Source organism: Hippopotamus amphibius, chromosome 4 (assembly GCF_030028045.1).
Source record: "Hippopotamus amphibius kiboko isolate mHipAmp2 chromosome 4, mHipAmp2.hap2, whole genome shotgun sequence".
Taxonomy (NCBI): Eukaryota; Metazoa; Chordata; class Mammalia; order Artiodactyla; family Hippopotamidae; genus Hippopotamus; species Hippopotamus amphibius.
The window spans coordinates 6,548,963-6,569,916 of NC_080189.1; the positions used below are offsets into that span (position 1 = coordinate 6,548,963).

Consider the following 20,954-nt stretch of genomic DNA (forward strand, 5'->3'; position numbering starts at 1 on the left):
TAATCTTTCACATTATTTTAAAAGTCTTGCCTTCTCTGGGCAATTGTTTGGTGCCTTAATGGAAGGTCTTCCGTGTTTTGCATAATTTAGAATTTTTAGTCTTTTCTTTAAAAATTTGCAACAAAGCTTTCCATAATCAAAGTAATAATTTTTTCCACCATCTCTCCAACTAAAAGTGTTTTTTCTTTTTCAAGCAATAATCCAAACTGTTTTATAGCTGGCCCAAGTTTCAAGCTCAAAACCTGTTAAAAGTTGTCTGGAATTTTTTCATAGGACATTTAATTCCAGCTTCAGTTACTAGTTTTGCCAAGTCTGCTTTTGATGATTGAGAGGAAACATTTTATCAAACCCTGACTATATTTGCTGAAAATGTCTCTCACAGCCGTATTTATTTATTTTGGTTTTGCTGCACTGCAGTAAATTGCATTTGCCATTCATCATGAATGTTGTAACACAGCTTCCAGCCTCTTTTACACTCTCCTGTTCCAGGTTTAGTACCTGCTTAGTCGTCTCCATTCATTCTACATCAATAGCATGCCTTTGTTTTAAAGTTGCAATTATGTCCATACTTAATTTTAAATTATGAATTAATTTAACTCTGTTATAAATAAAATAATCAGTATTTAAATTGAATGAACAACTACAATGTAGGTAGGAATCACTGTAACTCATGCAGTCTACATAAAGTATTCAAATACAAGTATTACGTCACTGTATTAGGAAGATTAATCTTCTGACAGGGACTAGATCAATGATGTGCGTATGTGCTCATACTAGAAACAAATGTGGCCAAAATTTACATTGCAATACAGCAATAATATGTGATACAACAGTTAGAGTGAAGTGTATTTCTACCCAAACAACAAAGGTGTGTTTCATGGCATAATATTTTACAGGGCTTCAGTTTTTAAATTTAAATTAAAACAAATTATCATGAAAGAAAACTTAAAATTCAGTTTCTCAGGTGTACCAGCTACATGTCATGTTCAGTAACCACATATGGCCAGTGGCTACTATGTGGAATACTGCAATTTTTAGAAAATACTCAAATATTTGGAAATTAAACACATACTCCTAGATAATCCATGAGTGAACAAAGACACCACGGAGAATATGCAAAATATTGTAAACTGAGTGATAGTTAAAACAGAAAACACAAAACCTTGTGAGATGTAGGTAAACACGCAAAGAGGGAAATTTAGGCAAGAAGAATTTTTACTAGTTTGTAGGATATTGTGGATAGAATGCTATAGAGACTCTGGATATTATTATGCTCTTTGGAAGAGTATTGCGTTTGCTCCAGCAGACGCTTAAATTACTGGCAGATCCCTTTGAACTTGGGAAGGCTTGGTTTTTGATGTCATCAACAAGGGGCTATTTCAATTTTGCTCTTTTACGGCAAGTCCCTTAGTCCTAGTGTGATTTTTACTCCCGTTGGCATTTCAGTGGAATACTTTGTGGACCGGAATCTCATAATCTGTCATTGCTGCTGAGGGCAACTGCTGAAATCTCTAACCAACTCTTTCAGCCTTCCAAAAAAAGTTTCCCCTGGACCCTTTAGAGACTGCAGTGCATGGGTCAGTCAAAGATTGAAGGGAGTTTATATGCAGAATTTCTAACGCTCCCTCCCAACCCCCTCTGGGGCTCTTTTGGGGAGTTCTCCATCAACTTCTACCCTCTCTGGCTGCCTTCAAACTCCATCCTCTTACTCTCAGGTCACTGTGAATTTCTGCTTGAGCAATAGCCCTGGGTCAGCAGGAAGGGGAATTGCTCTCAGGGGGAAGGCCATATAAGTGTGGCAGCTGCATGGTCCCCTTATGTAAATGTCAAGTATTTTCTAGTGTCTCCCTGTATTTGGTCACTTCTAAGTATCTTCCAACCGTTGTTCCAAAATTCTCATTAGTTTGAATTCTCTACATAGTGTATGAATGTTATTACAGGAGGATTGGGAGCTGGAAACCTTCCCTGAGATTTTAAGCTGCTGCTTTGACCCACCAAGGAGGAAGCAGCGCATGTACTCACTGGGACTTTCGGAATGTCCAAATCTCTGTTTCTTATGCTTTGCTCTAGTGTAGAGGTATTTTTTGAGAATAATGAATTCCAAAGTTCGCTATTTTCACAGCCTCCACCAAGACAACCCTCTCTCCTCCCCCACCCCTGCCCTCACCCACACCACTTCTTTCTTACTGGTACACAGACCATGGAATTTCTAGAACATACCCACACATGCCTTCCCCATTCCCTGATGCTGAGGGAGTGATGACATGAAGCAACATCTATCCCTCCTTTGGAAATGGCGTGGGAGGTTTCTTCCCTGATTTTTGGTAATAAAGGAGAGAAAACCCCATGTTCTATTTAATTTAAAATAATTCCTTTAGAATATTTACGAGTGACGTGTTCTGAGTGACTTGCCATGTAGAGGCACTGGGTGGGTGTCATTTGGTCATGTGCTTGTATTTTCTATTATAAAATCAATTCAGCCAACAGAGTTCAAACTAAAGTAGCTAAATTAAAGAAATTTATCTTCTCCTAAAGGAAATGCAAATGGTTTCAGCTTTTACTTCAATAGCTCTGCAGTCATGAGTCTACTCACTTAGAAACAGGATGGCCTTAATTCACTTATCCTTGAAGCATTTACCAATTCTTCTAATTATTTTATGTTTTAGATTTTTAATGTAACAAAAGTCTTCTGTTAACACTGTGTAAATTGAAGGTGTGCAGCGTGATACTTTGGTACATTTACATATTGCAGTATGGTTGCTGTTGGAACAATATTTCTCACGTCACATACTTACAGTACAATATTATTGTCTACATTCAGTGTACTGTGCCTTAGATTTCTGTGGCTTATTTAGTACTTCTTACAAGTTTATACCCTTAAATACCATCAGTCTTACCCCTAGGGCCCCCACCTCCTGGTAATCATGGTTCTACTCTTTCTTTAAACAGGTTTGACTTTTTAGATTCCACATATAAGTGGTATATATTACACATTACTTGTCTTTCTCTGTCTGACTTACCTTGCTTCCAATTCTCCCACATTTAATACATAAATGTAAGACAATTCCAACTGGAATCCCAATAAGATTCTTTTATGAAAATTAAACAAGTGATTTTAATTCTCACATAGAAGAATAAATGCCTGAAAATAACAAAGGGAATACAAAAATGTAGACCGGAGAGGAAATCAGTGTGTCACGTTATAATCAAAACCACTCTAATCAAATCATTTTATTCATATAGGAATAGAAAAGCCAGAAGACAAGAACAGAATCAAAAGTCCTGAAGGAGATCTTAGGGAATATGAAAATTTAACATATGATAAATGTTGTGTTTCAGTTCAGCGGGAAATAGGTCACTTAATAAAGGGTCTGGCACAGAGGCTATCTTAAGCACACACCAAAATAAGTCTCTGTTCTGCCTCGAGACACTTTTCTGAATCTTTTAACAAAGGAAATGCTGAAGCTTTCTTAGGAGGCCACTGCATCTGAAGAAGATGACACCCGCACACTGCAGGGCTCTCCCCATCAGCCAGGCAGCCTGTTCCCTGGGACGTTTACATCATTCACCAGCTTCCTTTCTTTGCAGGTTGCTTTTCTTCTCTGCCTCCCTCCATCCTATACCCCAAAATACCTTGCTGGGGAACCCACCTACACACCCAGACACACCCCACCCACACTTTCTCCCCACTCTCAAGGGAAAAGGGAAGGGCGTGCAGGTGAGGCAGCGACAGGGCTGAAAGTCGCCTCTGCTCTCTGATGCCGAATGGCAGACGTCACAAGGGGCAGGAGCGGGTGTGTGACCTCCCTAGTCAAGTCGGCCTCGGGGAAGTGCTCCTCCTCTGCCCAAGCCCACGTGGCACCTCTGCGGGCCTCCATGCCCTGCAGCCAGGTTTAGGCTCCATTTCTTGACCAGAACTGGCCCCCTGGATACCCTGGCCCCACTCTGCTCATCTTCCCCCCAAGAGGGTCCCATAGGGCTCCTTGGCTGTGATTGGGTGGCCCCTTTCAAAAGAGAAAAAAAGGACTGCTCCTTCTACCCCTCGCCTGTTTCTACTTGCTTCCTCCTCTCCAGCCCACTGCCTGTCCCCAACCACATGGTGCAGGGCCTTAAAAGTCACCATGCCTGCCCCTTTTAATGGGCAAGGACACAGCCCAAGAGATGCAGAGTCACCTGGTCGACATCCCACACTGACTTGCTACATCAGCTGTTTAAGCAGTTCCCTGGAATGCAAGGATGCTTCAAAATATGCAGATCAATCAATGTGATACACCATATTAACAAATTGAAGGATAAAAACCACATGATCATTTCAATAGATGCAGAAAAAGCTTTTGACAAAATTCAACACCCATTTATGATAAAAACTCTCCAGAAGGTGGGCGCAGAGGGATTCTACCTCAAGACAATAAAGGCCATGTATGACAAACCCACAGCAAACATCATTCTCAATGGTGAAAAACTGAAAGCATTCCCTCTAAGATCAGGGACAAGACAAGCATGTCCATTCTCACCACTACTATTCAACATAGGTTTGGAAGTCCTTGCCACAGCAATCAGAGAAGACAAAGAAATCAAAGGAATCCAAATTGGAAAAGAAGTAAAACTGTCACTGTTTGCAGATGACATGATACTATACATAGAAAATCCTAAAGATGCCACCAGAAAACTATTTGAGCTAATCAATGAATTTTGTAATGCTGCAGCATATAAAATTTACACACAGAAATCTCTTCATTCCTATACACTAACAATGAACAATCAGGAAGAGAAATTAAAGAAACAATCCCATTCACCATAGCAAGAAAAAGAATAAAATACCTAGCGATAAATCTAACTAAGGAGGTAAAAGACCTGTACTCAGAAAACTATAAGACATTAGTGAAAGAAATCAAAGATGACACAAACAGATGGAGAGATAGACCATGTTCTTGGATTGGAAGAATCAACATTGTGAAAATGTCTATACTACCCAAAGCAATCTACAGATTCAATGCAATCCCTATCAAATTACAACTGGCATTTTTTACAGAACTAGGACAAAAACATCCTAAAATTTGTATGAAGACACAAAAGACCCCAAATAGCAAAAGCAATCTTGAGGGGAAAAAACAGAGCTGGAGGAATCAGACTTCCTGACTTCAGACTATACTACAAAGCTATAGTAATCAAGACAACATGGTACTGGCACAAAAACAGAAATATAGATCAATGGAACAGGATAGAAAGCCCAGAGATAAACTATGGTCAATGAACCTACAACAAAGGAGGCAAGGATATACAATGGAGAAAAGACAGCCTCTTCAATAAGTGGTGCTGGGAAAACTGGACAGCTACATGTCAAAGAATGAAATTAGAACACTTCCTAACACCATACACAAAAATAAACTCAGAATTGATTAAAGACCTAAATGTAAGGGCTGACACTATAAAACTCTTAGAGGAAAACAAAGGAAGAACACTCTTTGACATAAATCACAGCAAGACCCTTTTTGATCCACCTCCTAGAGTAATGGAAATAAAAACAAAAATAAATAAGTGGCACCTAATGAAACTTAAAAGCTTATGTACAGCAAAGGAAACTATAAGCAAGATGAAAAGACAACCCACAGAAGGGGAGAAAATATTTGCAAAAGAATCAACAGACAAAGGATTAATCTCCAAAATATATAAACAGTTCATGCAGCTCAATACCAAAAAAACAAACAACCCAATCAAAAAATGGGCAGAAGACCTAAATAGGCATTTCTCAAAGAAGACATACAGATGGCCAAGAGGCACATGAAAAGCTGCTCAACATCACTAATTACTAGAGAAATGCAAATCAAAACTACAATGAGGTATCACCTCACATCAGTTAGAATGGGCATCATGAGAAAATCTACAAACAGTAAATGCTGGAGAAGGTCTGGAGAAAATGGAACTATGGAGAATAATATGGAAGTTCCTTAAAAAACTAAAAATGGAATTACCATATGACCCAGCAATCCCACTACACGGCATATACCCACAGAAAACCATAATTCAAAAAGATACATGAACCCAGTGTTCCCTGAAGCACTATTTACAACAGCCAGCACACAAAAGCAACCTAAATGTCCATCAACAGACGAATGGATAAAGAAGATGTGGTACATATATACAATGAAATATTACTCACCTGTAAAAAGGAACAAAATTGGGACATTTGTAGAAACATGGATGGACCTAGAGACTGTCACACAGAGTGAAATAAGTCAGAAAGAGAAAAACAAATACCTTATATTAATGCATATACACAGAATATAGAAAAAAGGCACAGATCAGCCAGTTTCAAGGCAGGAACAGAGATGCAGATGTAGAGAATAAACATATGGACACCAAGTTGGGGGGGGTGGTGTTGGGATGAACTGGGAGATTGGGATTACCATATATATATTACTAACAAGAAAAAAATATCAAATTGTACACTTTAAATATATGTAGTTTATTGTATGTCAATTACATCTCCATAAAAGTTCTAAAACAAAACAAAACAAAACAAAAGTTTAAGCAGGGACTCCAGTGGTGAGGATGCTGTGCGGGTTACATAGACGAATGGGGCACGGGCCTGCCCTCAGGAAGCTTTGGTTCTATCAGTGTTCTTTTGCAGGAACACAATGCAAATGAGAAGTGAGGATGGAGGCTCACAGAGCAGGGAAGGCCCGCGTGTTCTGGAAGGTGTGATGAAGGACCTGGGAACTCGGGAGCCCACACACCGCTCGCCACACCAGACGCTGCCCTGGAGCCTGGGAGCGCCAGTGACCCCTGCGATGGGGAGAGCGAGTGAGGGGCTGGAAGCCAGACTCAGGGGCTGAGCTAGGCTGGAGGAAGCAGCAGTGGCTTGCTGAAACCCAGCGCATCTCAGATGGGCGCCCTCTCCAGCAGCTGCCTGTGAGTGTGCTCAGATTCCCTCTGGATTTGGCACAGTCCCTGCAGCCAGGACTCCTCGCTGGGCCCTTTCGCGGAGCCCTGGCCTTGGAGGACCTGCCCCTCTCCCTCCTGCTGGAGCAGAAGGTTGTGCGGGGAGTAACGGTGAGCCTGGTTGCTGTAGGAACGGCCTTCGTGTTCCCACAGGACGCCTTCGATTTGTGCCATGAGCTCCTTCAGCTGGGCCTCCTGCTCTGCCCCCTGCACCTTGTTGTTGAAGCCACAGTGTCGCCGCTCACAGAGGACATCCAGCTTGGCCAGCTCCCGGTTGTTGGTCCCTCGCAGGTACTCTTCCAGGGAGCCGCCGTCCAGGTCTTCCTTCCGCGTGAACACCAGGACGGTGCGGGCCAGGATGCCCTCCCCGAAGACCTCCTGGAGGCGCCTGGCCGCCTGCTGATCCTCCTCGGTGAACCGGCCCAGCTGGGTCACCAGGAGCACCGCGTGGGGCCGCAGCAAGAAGGCGATGGCTTCGCAGATGCCCTGAGCGGTCCCTTGCAGCGCCGCCCGAGGGCACAGGATGTCGGGGGTGTCAATGACCTCGAGCTCCTTCCCCGCCCACGCTCGGCACCCCCGCTGGAAGGCCGTGGTCACCGGTCTAGCGCTGACCTTGGACTCGAACACTTTCCGGCCGAGGATGCTGTTTCCTGTCGCGCTTTTCCCGCTTCCGGGTTTTCCCACCAGGATGAGCCTCAGCCTCTGCGGGGTCCCTGCATCCTCCCTCAGCCCTGGAAGCATCAAGAGAAGGTGGGGAGCGGAGTTAGAGCCCACCCACCCGCTTTAGCCTCACCAGAGGCAGAATGTCCAGGTGCGGGCAGGAGAAAGGAAGACCAGTGTCTGCCTCAGAGACGTGCCCTAGCCTCACCTTCTTTCTTTCCCTGTCTCCTTTTTTAACTTTTAGGAAAAAATTATGGTAGAATATACACAACATAAAATTTACCATTTTAACCATTTTTAGGTGTCGCATTAAGTACTTCACATTGTCGTGCAGTCATCACCACTATGCAAAAGAAGAATTTTCCATCTTCCCAAGCTGAACCGCTCTCACTGTTAAACACTAACTTCCCATTCTTCCCTCCCCCAACACCTGATAACCACTATTCTTTCTGTCTCTATGTGTTTGACGATTCCAGGGACCTCATAGGAGTGGAATCAGGCAATATTTGCCCTATTGTGTCTGGCTTATGTCACTTAGCATAATGTTTTCGAGGTTCACCTGTGTTGTAGCAGGCGTCAGAGTTTCCTTCCTTTTTAAGGCTGAGTAATACTCCACTGTAGGTGTAGACCACATTTTGTTTATCCACATATATGTGGACTTTGGGGTTGTTTCCTCCTTTTTACTACTGTGGACAATGCTGCTATGAAGCTTAGTGCACATGTGTTCAAGATCTGTTTCAGTTCTATGGGATGTATTCCCAGAAGTGGACTTGCCGACTCAGATAGTAGAATGCTACATTTCATGTTTAGGTTTTGAAACTTCTCCTCAGGGTCACCTGTTCTCACTCGTGTAGGAATCATCCCATCATGACCTGGGACCCTGAGCTTCTCGAATACCTGTGATTGGAGACCCTTCTCAGGAAGAGTAGTGAAACTGAAAGCATGCAGCCTCCGTGTCTGTCCTCTCCCTGACGTGATCGACCGCGTCCCAGTACCTTCAGTGTTCCCAACAAGGAGTGTTGTGAGGCTGGGGTCTGTTCAGCCAGACGCCCAGCTCCACAGCCCAGCTGCACACTGGGGTCACGTTCTTCAGCTGCACCCTTGATGTTTGGGCTACGCATTCTCACCCACGGGCACATCAGAACCATCAGCGGAGAGAAGATTCGTCATGCCCATCTAGCACTCAGAAACCCATGTCCAGATTTTTAGACATGACTGGAGCTGGAGGGCAGGAAAGGAATTCCCTTCTGCCAGCCTCACAGGTCCCAGGACCCAGAGCAGGTAGAGGAGGGCCAAACCCTACCTGGTTTCCAAGTCTGTCCCCATTGAAGACATTGATGTGTCTCAGTGACAGAGCCCTCAGCCTCCTGAAGGCAGGATTGGCACAGCCCTCTTCCAAATCTCCCAGAAGCATGTTCTTCCTGCCTTTCTCCCTTGGCTGGCTGACTCACCGACCAATTCTGACTGGATGCTATTGGCTCCCTCCAGCTTCCCTCAGGTGGCTTGAAAGGAATTTGAGTGAATAGGTGGGAGTTTCGCAGAAGCAGGGAAGGTGCGATGTTGATCTTCCCTCCAATGCAAAGCTGGAGGAAGACAGTGGTCTCCCATCTGGGCAAGCCTGGAGGCACCCATGCCACTGGACTTTCAAACCAAATACATCCCTTGAACTCTGAAGAGGATTTTTAAAATAATGCTTAATCTCGATTGCTGCAAAACAGGGGAAATCAGGTGTCAGCACTTGTACTTGCCCTATGCAGCTTATTAATATGGCTTTCTCCCAATGGCTCAGGTCATTGAAGTTCTCATAGTAAAAAAACATCAGTCCTGTTGAAATGCATGATGAATCACAAATCAATTCTTCTGGCCAGGAAAGTGGATGATTTCCAGCCTTCCTAAATGCCTAAATTCTGGCTCCTCAGGCTAGATGGCGAAGTGGAGCCCACAGAAGTTAAACTGTGATGCAACAGCTTTTGGGGGGACAGAGCCCCTTGGGAAGACAGAGCTGGGTCCTGGGGGCAACTGAGTGCATCCTGCTGGGGTTCCCTAGTGCTTTGCAGCCCTAGTGACCCCGAGAGCTCTCACGCTTGAGCCAGCACGACTCCCACACCAGGGCCTCGGGCGAGTCATTTGTCACACCCACTCAGCACATCCTTCCTGAGACTCAGTGAAGGGGCAGTTGGTGGTCTCTAGCCCCCTTTGGCCTACGGCGCCCATCAGGGACCTTTCCTTCCTATCTGGCCGGGTTGAAGAGAGGCCCAACCCAAACACCCTCCAATGGCCAGCCAGGTGGGCAAATCTCTGACGGGGGGACCACGGCTACCTAGCCCAGCGCACCCCTTGCCCCTCACACATCCCACATCCATGCCTCTCTCAAGTTCACGTCTGCTAGAAAGTTGTTTGACCTCCTAACCAGCCTTGTGTAGCATCCTGAGACAGCCCTTCCTCGGGATTCTCCAGGAGACAGAGTTCCAATTCTACTTCCTCCAACTAGAAAAAAAAATGTCTTACTGATTTTTCCACTAAGTTTTCAGAGGCACCTGACATTTGCCTTTCTCTTGCCAAAAGGAAGTTGCTTGCATTGGTTGGGGGGCAAACAGATTGACCAAGAGGGAGTCTAAGACACCCTCTACCTCCCCTAGGGACCCTGTTTCCCCCTTTCTCCCCATGCACTCTGGTCTCCCTTTGGGGCGATTCTGTGATGGGGACAAAGGATCAGAGACGCGTCCTGACAGATACTGTCCTGGAGCAGTGGCCAGCATGCCTGGGGATGTGAGCAGGGAGTTGCTGGAGGGGCTGGTGAGGGGTTCTTAGGGCCAGAATGATCTGTGGGGAGAGCCTGGCAGTGAGGGCTGCAGAGGCCAAGAGCTGGGCGGTGAGGAGGACGGCAGACATGCACAGGCTCCCTCTCCACCTGGGGCCCAGTCCTGGTCCTGCTGGGACCCCGAGACCTCAGCACTCATCTCCAGACCACGGCCTAGGGTGGTCGCACTGCCTGGACATCAGTGTCCCCGGTGGTGTGAACGCTGGGCCCGAGCTACATGTTCCTGAGATCTCTTCCCTCTAGAAGAGTCCAACACATTTTATGACATTTTCTAGAGCAATCCCTAGTCCTCTTAGCAAAGGAGGGCCCTGTCACCCACCCAGGAACTCCCGTCATCCTAAGCAGAGAGCAGTGTATCCTGCCTTCCATCCGTGCCACCCCGCGGACCAACATGGGTCCCTGTTTCAGGAGCTTGTCATGTTATAGCTGCTTGGTGTTCTCTGTGGGATGGGGAGGCAACCGCATGGCCCCTTGACTGTTTTTCTGGAATGTGTAGGACACTCTGAGACAATCACAGCCAGATGACTGTCGCCAGATACAGGCTCTGAGTTGTAGGGAAACCTAACTCCGGGGAGACTTCCGTAGACGTAGCTTTGCCGTCGCCACAACACCTTTGGGGGGCTAAGGCTCTCTGCTAAGCTGGCCACCACCACAGTCCTTGGCAGCACCAAGGTCGGGGGAGGCCGTGTGGCTGTGGCCGCAGGACTGGGGTTCAGTGATGTCGGCTCTAACGTGCCAGGCGGAGAGTGGACCCAGCCAGTAGGTTTGGTGACTTTCCAGGACGAGAGTGACCAGGCCGGGTGAACATCTTCACCCAGACTGGTCAGCAGCGTTCTTGTGAGGACGCAGGCTTTTACTTCTTGAAAGGGCTTCCTGTCCCTGCAAAGTGGAGAGAATCTCTTTGTCCTTGGTACCTCTACATCTTTGGTGGAAACGGAGGCAGAACCTCACCCAGGAAACCTCCTTCCTCCTTTAGAGAGAAGGGTGGTGAGGCAGCAGATACAGACCCGGCCGGGACCAGGGCAGGCGGGTGAGGCAGACCCTGGGCTCCACCCTCGCACCCAAAGAGCGAGTCTGCCGGCCCCTGGCCGCTTCACCCTACACCCTGCCCGACAGGGCATCACACGTGTGCCACATGCCACATTTTTTGTCTCCAACACGGAGCAGCTATGTCACGCTTGTGAGGTTTCCCAGGAGAAAAGTGAAACTCAGAGAAGCGTCTTGCCCAAGAGTAAGCAGTGGGTTCCAGGTAGAACACAAAGGGTACAAGGTTCTCCTGACTTTGTAGCCCTGGTTCCTCCTGTTGTGCCTCAAGCATGTGCGTGCACACACACACACATTCACAAACATATGAACACACACTACTTACACACACACTACTTACACACATACACTCACAAAGGTACAAACACACAAACATAGCACGCACACACACAACATGCATGAACACACACATACTCACAAACGTAGGAAAACACAAACACACACACAGCACACAAACACACAACACACACAGACACAACACGCACAGTCAGCACACGCTGGGACTCACCACCCCACTGCCCGCTGGGCAGGAGGAATGGCCATGTTTTGTGTCTCCCGACGTCGCATGTTCTGGTGAATTCTTTGTTTTTCCTTTTAGAGCTAACACATTGGAGGCTAAATGGCAGGAGGTAAAGGAAAGTGTCGAAGGTGTATGAATATAGAACGGACATAGCTGATGTATTTTCAGCCAAACGTGATCTGAAAGCTCAGCTCAAGAACTGGCCTTGAGGGCTTCCCTGGTGGCGCAGCAGTTAAGAATCCACCTGCCAGTGAAGGGACAAGAGTTCCAGCCCTGGTCCAGGAAGATCCCACATGCCGCACAGCAACCGAGCCAGTGTGCCACAATTGCTAAGCCTGTGCTCTGGAGCCCATGAGCCACAGCTATTGAGCCCATGTGCCGCAACTACTGAAGCCCGCGTGCCTAGAGCCTGTGCTCCACAACAATAGAGGCCACTACAATGAAAAGCCCACGCACTGCAAGGAAAAGCAGCCCCCGCTCAACTAGAGAAAGCCCGCATGCAGGAACGAAGACCCAATGCAGCCAATAAAATAAATAAAATAAGTAAAATAAATAAATTTATTAAAAAATAAAAAGTCGCCATGAAAATGCAGCTGTCAGCTGTGAGGAGAAGAAAGAGGAGGTGGTAGGGACACCGCCAGGCTCCCCCCCACCCCCACCCCTCCCTGCTGGCTCAGAAAGCTCTGCCGGCTGCATGTTGTCTGCAGCCTTGATAACATTGACAGAAGAAACTGGAACATGCATATTGTTATTTGTTTATCCTGAAGTAGGACAACTAGAACTCACAGGCTTAAAGCAAAGCAGCAGATCTTTCAGAAAATGTTGTGCCAGGGCAATGACTTTTTACTGCTTAACTCCGTTTTTTGAGAATTTCCCACTTCCTACACACATCCTCTGCCTTCCCCGTCATGACAGATACTCACTGTCTCTTCTCCCCAAGCTCCTCCTGCAGCCGCTCCACTGGCTCTCCAGGGTCTCCAGTTTGCTGACCCTACATCTTCGGACTTGTCAGCTCCATAATATCATGAGCCATACGAGCCAGTTCTTTATAATAAGTCTCTCCTTATACATGTGTACACACACACACATTCTGTGTTTGAAAATGCCAAAATCTTTGTCACATCTGAGTCTAGTTCTAATGTTTGCGTTGTGTGTTTTCTCCTGCCTTTTGGCACGCCCTGTTATGTTGTTGAAGGCAGGTCATGATATATCAGATATTAGGAATGAGGTGAATAGGCCTGCGGTGGGAGATTTTATGTTGATGAGGCTCGGAGCTGGGCCATGTTCAATGTTTGCTGTAGCTTCAGTTTCCTCTAGTGCCCTTGTTTTGTCTCCCCCATTGTCTGTGGGTTTCCCTAAAACCCCTTCTTAAACAGAGCTTCTGCCTTGCTGTTGTCTCAGCTTTAACTCACTGTTTTCATACTGGAGTCTTGTTGATGACGGGGAGGGAGTGAAGTGGGGGAAGCATCATCGTGGGATTGATCTCACTCTCTCAGTGGGTCTTGACTGTGTTCCTGGGCTGTGAGCATCACAATTTCATTTTTTTACCTTTTCCTTCTCTTCCCTCTCTTTAGGTAACATGGCCAAGTATGGTCACTTCCCACCTTTCCCACCTCATTTTATCCAGGATCTTTCCTTTCTTCTACACCCTGACCTGGAAGAACTTTTTTTAGTTACTTGAATGCTTCATTCTACCTTTGTTCTCTGGAACTGCTGCAAAGAGCTGGACCCAAAATATTTCTCAGGGAGTGTATTCTGTCAATAAAAAGATTTTGAAAAAGATTTTGGAGGTTTAATGGTGGTTTGGAGGATCAAAATATTCACTATTAACACTATTTTAAACTTTCTACTAGAGGAAATAGATACTGAAAACCTCCCTGACTTCAGACTATACTACAAAGCTACAGTAATCAAGACAGTATGGTACTGGCACAAAAACAGAAATATAGATCAGTGCAACAGGACAGAAAGCCCAGAGGTAAATCTACATGTATATGGTCACCTTATCTTTGACAAAGGAGGGAAGAATATACAATAGAGAAAAGACAACCTCTTCAATAAGTGGTGATGGGAAAACTGGACGACTACTTGTAAAAGAATGAATTTAGAACATTCCCTAATACCTATACAAAAATAAACTCAGAATGGATCAAAGACCTAAATATAAGGCCTGAAACTATAAAACGTAAGGAAAACATAGGTAGAACACTCTGACATAAATGACAGCAAGATCTTTCTTGACCCATCTCCTTAGAGTAAAGGAAATAAAAACAAAAATAAATAAATGGGACCTAATGAAACTTAGAAATTTTTGCACAGCAAAGAAAACCATAAATATGATGAAAAGACAACCTTTGAAGTGGGAAAAAATATTTGCCAATGAAGCAACTGACAAAAGATTACTCTCCAAAATATATAAGCAGCTCATGCAGCTCAATATCAAAAAAACAAACAACCCAATCCACAAATGGGCAGAAGACCTAAACAGACATTTCTCCAAAGAAGACATACAGATGGCCAACCAACACCTGAAAAGATGCTCATCACTAATCACTAGAGAAATGCAAGTCAAAGCCACAGTGAGGTATCACCTCACACCAGTCACAATGGCCATTATCCAAAAATCTAGAAACAATAACTTCTGGAGAGGGTGGGGAGAAAAGGGAACTCTCCTGCACTGTTGGTGGGAATGTAAGTTGGTACAGCCACTATGGAAAACAGTTTGGAGCTTTCTTTAAAAACTAAAAATAGAACTACCGTACGATCCAGTAATCCCACTACTGGGCATATACCCAGGTAAAACCATAATTCAAAAAGAAATATGTACCGTAATGTTCATTGCAGCACTATTTACAATAGCCAGGACATGGAAACAACCTACATGCCCATCAACAGATGAATGGATAAAGAAGATGTGGCACATATATACAATGGAATATTACTCAGCCATAAAAAGGGATGAAATGGAGCTATATGTAATGAGGTGGATAGACTTACAGTCTGTCATACAGAGTGAAGTAAGTCAGAAAGAGAAAGACAAATACTTTATGCTAACTCAAATATCCAGAATCTAAAAAAAAAAAAAAGTGGTACTGATGAACCCAGTGACAGGGCAAGAATAAGGATGCAGATGCAGAGAATGGACTTGAGGACACAGGTTTGGGGGGCAAGGGGCGAAGGGGAAGCTGGTGAGGCAGGTTAATAACAAAAGCAGGGAAGGAAGAGGCAAACAGAAGAGAATGCAAGCCTCAGGGAATAAGTAACTTATGGCCTCTTTTACAAAGATCCTGCCATAAACAGCCCAGACATCTGAGTCAAGGAGATAAGGAAAAACCTAACTTCTGCACTCTGGCCTCCGTACCTTGCCCCTGCCTAAATAAACATAGCTATAGGCTCCCAAAAAAGTGCGGGAACTGGTTTATAAAAGGGGAAACTTTTCTTTGTTTCGGGGCTCAGTCTTTGGATGTGAGTCCACTGGGCCTGTACCGGTACAATAAACATTGCTTCCTGTATTGCAAGCCTCGGTGTCCTGCCTACCTCTACCGATTCCTTCAACACTGGGACGAAGTGAGAGAGTAGCATAGATATATTTACACTACCAACTGTAAAATAGATAGCTAGTGGGAAGTTGCTGTATAACAAAGGGAGATCAACTCGATGATGGGGGATGCCTTAGAGGGCCAGGATAGGGAGGGTGGGAGGGAGTCGCGGGAGGGAGGGGATATGGGGATATATGTATAAATACAGCTGATTCACTTTGGTGTACCTCAAAAGCTGGTACAAAAGTGTAAAGCAGGGCTTCCTAGGTGGCGCAGTGGTTAAGAATCCGCCTGCCAATGCAGGGGACACAGGTTCGATCCCTGCTCCAGGAAGATCCCACATGCCATGGAGCAACTAAGCCCGTGTGCCAAACAAACAAACAAAAGTGTAAAGCAATTACATTCCAATAAAGAGCTTTAAAAAAAATCTAGGAAAAATAAATGCTGGAGAGGCTGTGGAGAAAAGGAAACCTTCTTGCGATGTTGGTGGGAATGTAAATTGGTACAGCCACTATGGAAAACAGTGTGGAGGTTCCTTAAAAAACTAAAAGTAGAACTACCATATGACCCAGCAATCCCACTCCCAGGTGTATACCCAGAGAAAACCATAATTCAAAAAGATACATGTACCACAATGTTCACTGCAGCATTATTTACAATAGCCAGGACATGGAAGCAACTTAAATATCCATTGACAGATGAATGGATAAAGAAGATGTGGCACATATATACAATGGAATATTACTCAGCCATAAAACGGAATGAAACTGAGTTATTTATAGTGAGGTGGATGGACCTACAGTCTGTCATACAGAGTGAAGTAAGTCAGAAAGAGAAAAACAAATACCATGTGTGAACACATATATATGGAATCTAAAAAAGTTGTATTGATAAACTCAGTGGTAGAGAAAGAATAAAGGCGCAGATGTAGAGAACAGACTTGAGGACACAGGGATGTAGGGAAGGAGAAGCTGGCACAAAGTGAAAGAGTAGCATTGACATTTATATACTACCAAATGTAAAATAGATGGCTAGTGGGAAGCAACTGCGTAACACAGGGAGATCAACTCGATGCTTTGTGATGACCTAGAGGGGTGGGATAGGGAGGGTGGGAGGGAATCTTCAGAGGGAGGCTCAAGAAGGAGGGGATATGGGGATATATGTATAAATACAGCTGATTGGCTTTGTTGTACAGCAGAAACTGGCACAACAGCGTAAAACTATTATATTCCAATAAAGATAAAAAAAAAAGTCGCTGACAAGGAATACATATGTGTATATGTATAACTGAACAAGATTTTGTACACCTAACAAAGACGACATAGTAAATCAAGTTTATTCCAATAAAAATTAACATTGAAGATGGTGGCATGGGAAGACACAGAGATCGCGTCTCCCCACAACTAGATCAGTTGCTGGAGGCTGGTGGGGTACCTGAGGCCCAAGGAGACCAGAGGAACCCCAGAGTAACTGGGTAGGACCTGGGGGAAGTCAGAGGGGCAGAGAAGTGGAAGCCGGACAGGACTGGCGCCCCAGGGGGTGGCTGGGTGAGGGGGGAGGTTCCCGCCTGGAGACACCCTTGGGGTCTAGGGGGATCAGGAGACCGCATCTGGGTTTCTTCTGCCCAGGTGGCCAGGAGGCCTGCTGAGCTCCCTGGCCTGGGGGCCTGCTAGGCTCCCCAGAGGGGTCCTCCACCCTCCAAGGCCCCCTCCGGGCTGCCTGGGTCCTAGTGATGTAGGAGGGAGGGAGGAGTGGCAAAGAGGTGGAGAGACTGGTTGGTGGGTGAGCGTTGAGATTGGGGGATGGGGAGGCGAGAGGGCGTTTCGCCTGCCCTCTTGGCCAGGGAAGCTGACAGGGCTCCCGGGCTCCCGGGCCTGGTCCTTCACTCTCCGGGGCCCCCCTCCAGCGCGTGGGTCCTAGAGGCATGGGGGGAGGGGGATGAGGGAAGGGGAAGAGAGGCAGACAGTGGGGGTGGAAGGGATTTCTCCAGGTCAGAAGAATAGGGGAGGCACTGCCAGGTATTTCTTCTGGGCACGTCCTCCACCCTCCAAGGCCCCTCTGGGCTGTTGGTCTTAGGGGTACAGGAGGGAAGCAGTGGGGGGAGATTGGTCCTAGGGGTAGAGGAAGGAAGCGGTGGGGGGAGAAGAGGAGAGGCGGAAGAGGGCAGGGACCCTCTGGGATCAGAGGATCAGGGGAGGAGCAGAAGACATTTCTACTGCCCACTGGCCTGGGAAGCCTGCTAGGCTCCGGGGCCTGATCTCCAACTCTCCAGGGTCCCCTCCCAGACATGTTGGTCCCAGGGGCATAGGAGCATGGCAGGGGAAGAGGAAGAGAGGCAGACCGGTGGTGGGACGTTCCAAGATCAGAGGACCACAGGAGGTGCGGCGGGCCTTTCCCTGACCACTTGGGCCCAGCGGGCTTGCTGGGCTCCCAAGTCTGGTCCCTCCGTCTCTGGAGCCCTCTCCAGCTGCATGGATCCTACAGGCAAGGGAGGGAGGGAGGAGAGGGGAAGAGGAAGAGAGGCAGACAGTGGAGGGTGGTGGAGACCTTGTAGGACCAGAGGATCAGGGGAGATGCTGCGGGAAATCTCCCTACCCACTTGGCACAAGGAGGTCTGTTGTGCCCCCAGGCCTGGTCTTCGGTCCTCCAAGGGCCCCTCTAGGTCTCACTGGTCCTAGTGGTGTAGGAGGAAAGCAGGGGAGAAGAGGAGAGGTGGGCAGAAGGGAGCCTTCTGGGATTGGAGGATCAAGGGAGGCGTGGAAGGTATTTCCCCTGCTCACTAGCTCTGGGAAGCCTACTAGGCTCACAGACCTGGTCTTTCACACTCCAGGGCCCCCTCCAGCCACTTGGGACCTAGGAGAGTGAGGGTGGGGGAGAGGAAGAGAGGTGGACAGGGACCCTATGAAACTAGGAGATCTAGGGAAGTGTTGCAGGTGTATCCCTAGCCCAGTTGACCCTGGGAAGCCTGTTGAGCATCAGAGTCTGGTCTCCTGCCTTGCAGTGCCCCTTGCAGCTGTGAGGGTCCTAAGGGAGTAGGAGGGAGGGGTAGGGGAAGAAGAGAACCCAAGGGGGAGGGATCCTCCAAGACTGGAGGACTGGGGGAGGTGCCTAGCACTTCTCCCACCAACTCAGGCCCAGGGAGCCTGCTGGGTACCTGGACCTGGTCCTTTGCCCCCAGGACCGGAGGCATTCCTGGGCTCCTCTGCCTCATTGAGCCTAAGACCCATTCCCCACCATCCCTAGGGCCTTTTCTAAGCATAGGCACTGCCCACTGCCTAACCCCTACCCCCTTGTCTAAGCCCTGCCCCCACAGCCAAGGCCTTTTCTGGCTTTATTTTTTTCTTTTTTCCTTTCTCCTTTTCTCTTTTTCCCACCTCCTCACTTTGGCTATTGCAATTGTTTTACCTTCCAGTTGTTGCTCCACCTTTTTTTTAAAATTTTTTCTAACACATCTGTTAGTTTCGTATTATTATCATATTTTTTGTTCTGCTGTTCTCCTACTTTTTTTGTTTGTTTTGTCTTCCTGCTCCACACAGCTGTGGGATCTTGATTCACAAGCCTGGTGTCAGGCCTGAGCTCTTGAGGTGGGAGCTCTGAGTCCAAAACATTGGACTAACAGGGAACCCCAGTTCCCAGGGAATATTCATCAGAGTGAGGTCTCCCAGAGGTCCTCACCTCAACACCAAGACCCAACTATACTCAACAGCCTACAAACTCCAGTGCTTGAAACCTCAGGCCAAACACCCAGAGGGACAGGATCACAATCCTGCCCATCCAAAGCAGGGGGAAAATGAGATGACAAAAAAATATGTCACAGATGAAGGAACAAGGTAAAAATACACAAGACCAAATAAATGAAGAGGAAATAGGAAAATTGCCTGAAAAAGAATTCAGAGTAATGATAGCAAAGATGATCCAAAATCTCGATAACAAAATAAAATACAAGAAACAGTTAATAAGGACCTAGAAGAACTAAAGAGCAAACAAACAGTAATAAACAACAAAATAATGGAAATTAAAAATACTCTAGATGGTATAAAAATTAACATTAAATTCTTTAAAAGGCCAGGAATAACAACAACAAAAAATGATGCATGTATAAGAAATGTAAAGGTGGATGTGAAATTGTTATTATTTGTAAATGCTATGATTATATATTTGGGAAAAATCAAGAGATTAAACTGATAAACTACTATAAACAATAAGAGAATATGGTAAATTGATGGATGCAAAATTAAATAAAAATCATAAAAATTGTCTAACATACAAACAATAGCCAATTAGGTAAAACTTGTGATTTTTAAAACAACAAGAAAATAAAAAGTCTGAGAATAAAATTTTAATTTGTGTAAAAAATCTAATAAAGAAAACTTTGAGAAACTTCTGAGAAGATGAAGCAAATGGCACTCTCCCATGTTTAGTGAAAATGTGTTTTAGTAGAACCATTTTGGAAACCTCTGTGGTATCTCAGAAACCTGAATATTACATACGCAGAGTCAACATTCACCATTCTACCCCAAGGTGCATATCCAACAGAAATGTGTGTGTATACCAACAAAAGGTAATGTCTACAATATTTATAGTTGTATACACAGAATAGCAAAAACCTGGAAACAATGTAAATGCCCTCACCACAGAAAGAAAGAAAAGAAAAAAAGAAAGAAAGAGAGAGAGAGAGAGAGAGAAAGAAAGAAAGAAAGAAAGAAAGAAAGAAAGAAAGAAAGAAAAAGAAAGAAAGAAAGAAAGAAAAAAAGAAAGAAAGAAAGGAAAATGGTAGCATTTGAGGTGGTGGATATGTTAATTAGCTTGATTGTGGTGACTATTTTACAATGTATATATCAAATCATCAAGTTCTATATGTTAAATATATATAATTAAAATTTGTCAATTATAGCCCAATAAAGCCTGGAAAATAAAATAGCTGAGAAAATGGTTTTAAAAAGAAAAAGCAAAAACAGTATGGCCCAACTTAATGGGGTTAAATATATACATTATATCTTCATATTATAAATTATGTATATTGCATTATATTCCTACAATGGAATAGTATATAGCAATGAAAATGCACGATCTATTGCTACAAATAACCACATGGATACATCTCAAAACATAACATTAAGCTAAAAAAAGCCAGTTACAGAAGAATACATAGTGCATGATTTCATCCACATAAAGTACCAGAACAGCTAAAACTAATCTAAGCTCCTACAGGTTCAGCGAGAGGTCACCCTAGGGGGTATAAGGGCCTTTGGGACGCCAACAACATTCTGTGTCTTGAGCTGAGTGCTTGTTACTTGGATGTGTTCAGTTTGTGACAATTGACAATTTAGTGAGCTGTGAACTTTCATGAGCCCTTTCCTCTGTTAATACTATACTTCACAAAAACTTAAAAATGAAAACAAAAAGAAGAAAGTGACTAATGAACACA

The 20,954-nt window shown here is 45.4% G+C and overlaps 1 protein-coding gene across 1 annotated transcript; it reads right to left on the minus strand.

Annotated features, from left to right (window-relative positions):
• Positions 1–6,700: 6,700 nt before the first annotated feature.
• LOC130852376 (GTPase IMAP family member 6-like) lies at positions 6,701–12,138 on the minus strand. Its single transcript, XM_057733372.1, is given in 4 exon segments — positions 6,701–7,673; positions 10,005–10,089; positions 11,976–12,089; positions 12,091–12,138. Coding segments are annotated over 4 exon segments (1,038 nt in total). The 3' UTR covers positions 6,701–6,882.
• Between the last annotated feature and the right edge of the window lie 8,816 nt (positions 12,139–20,954).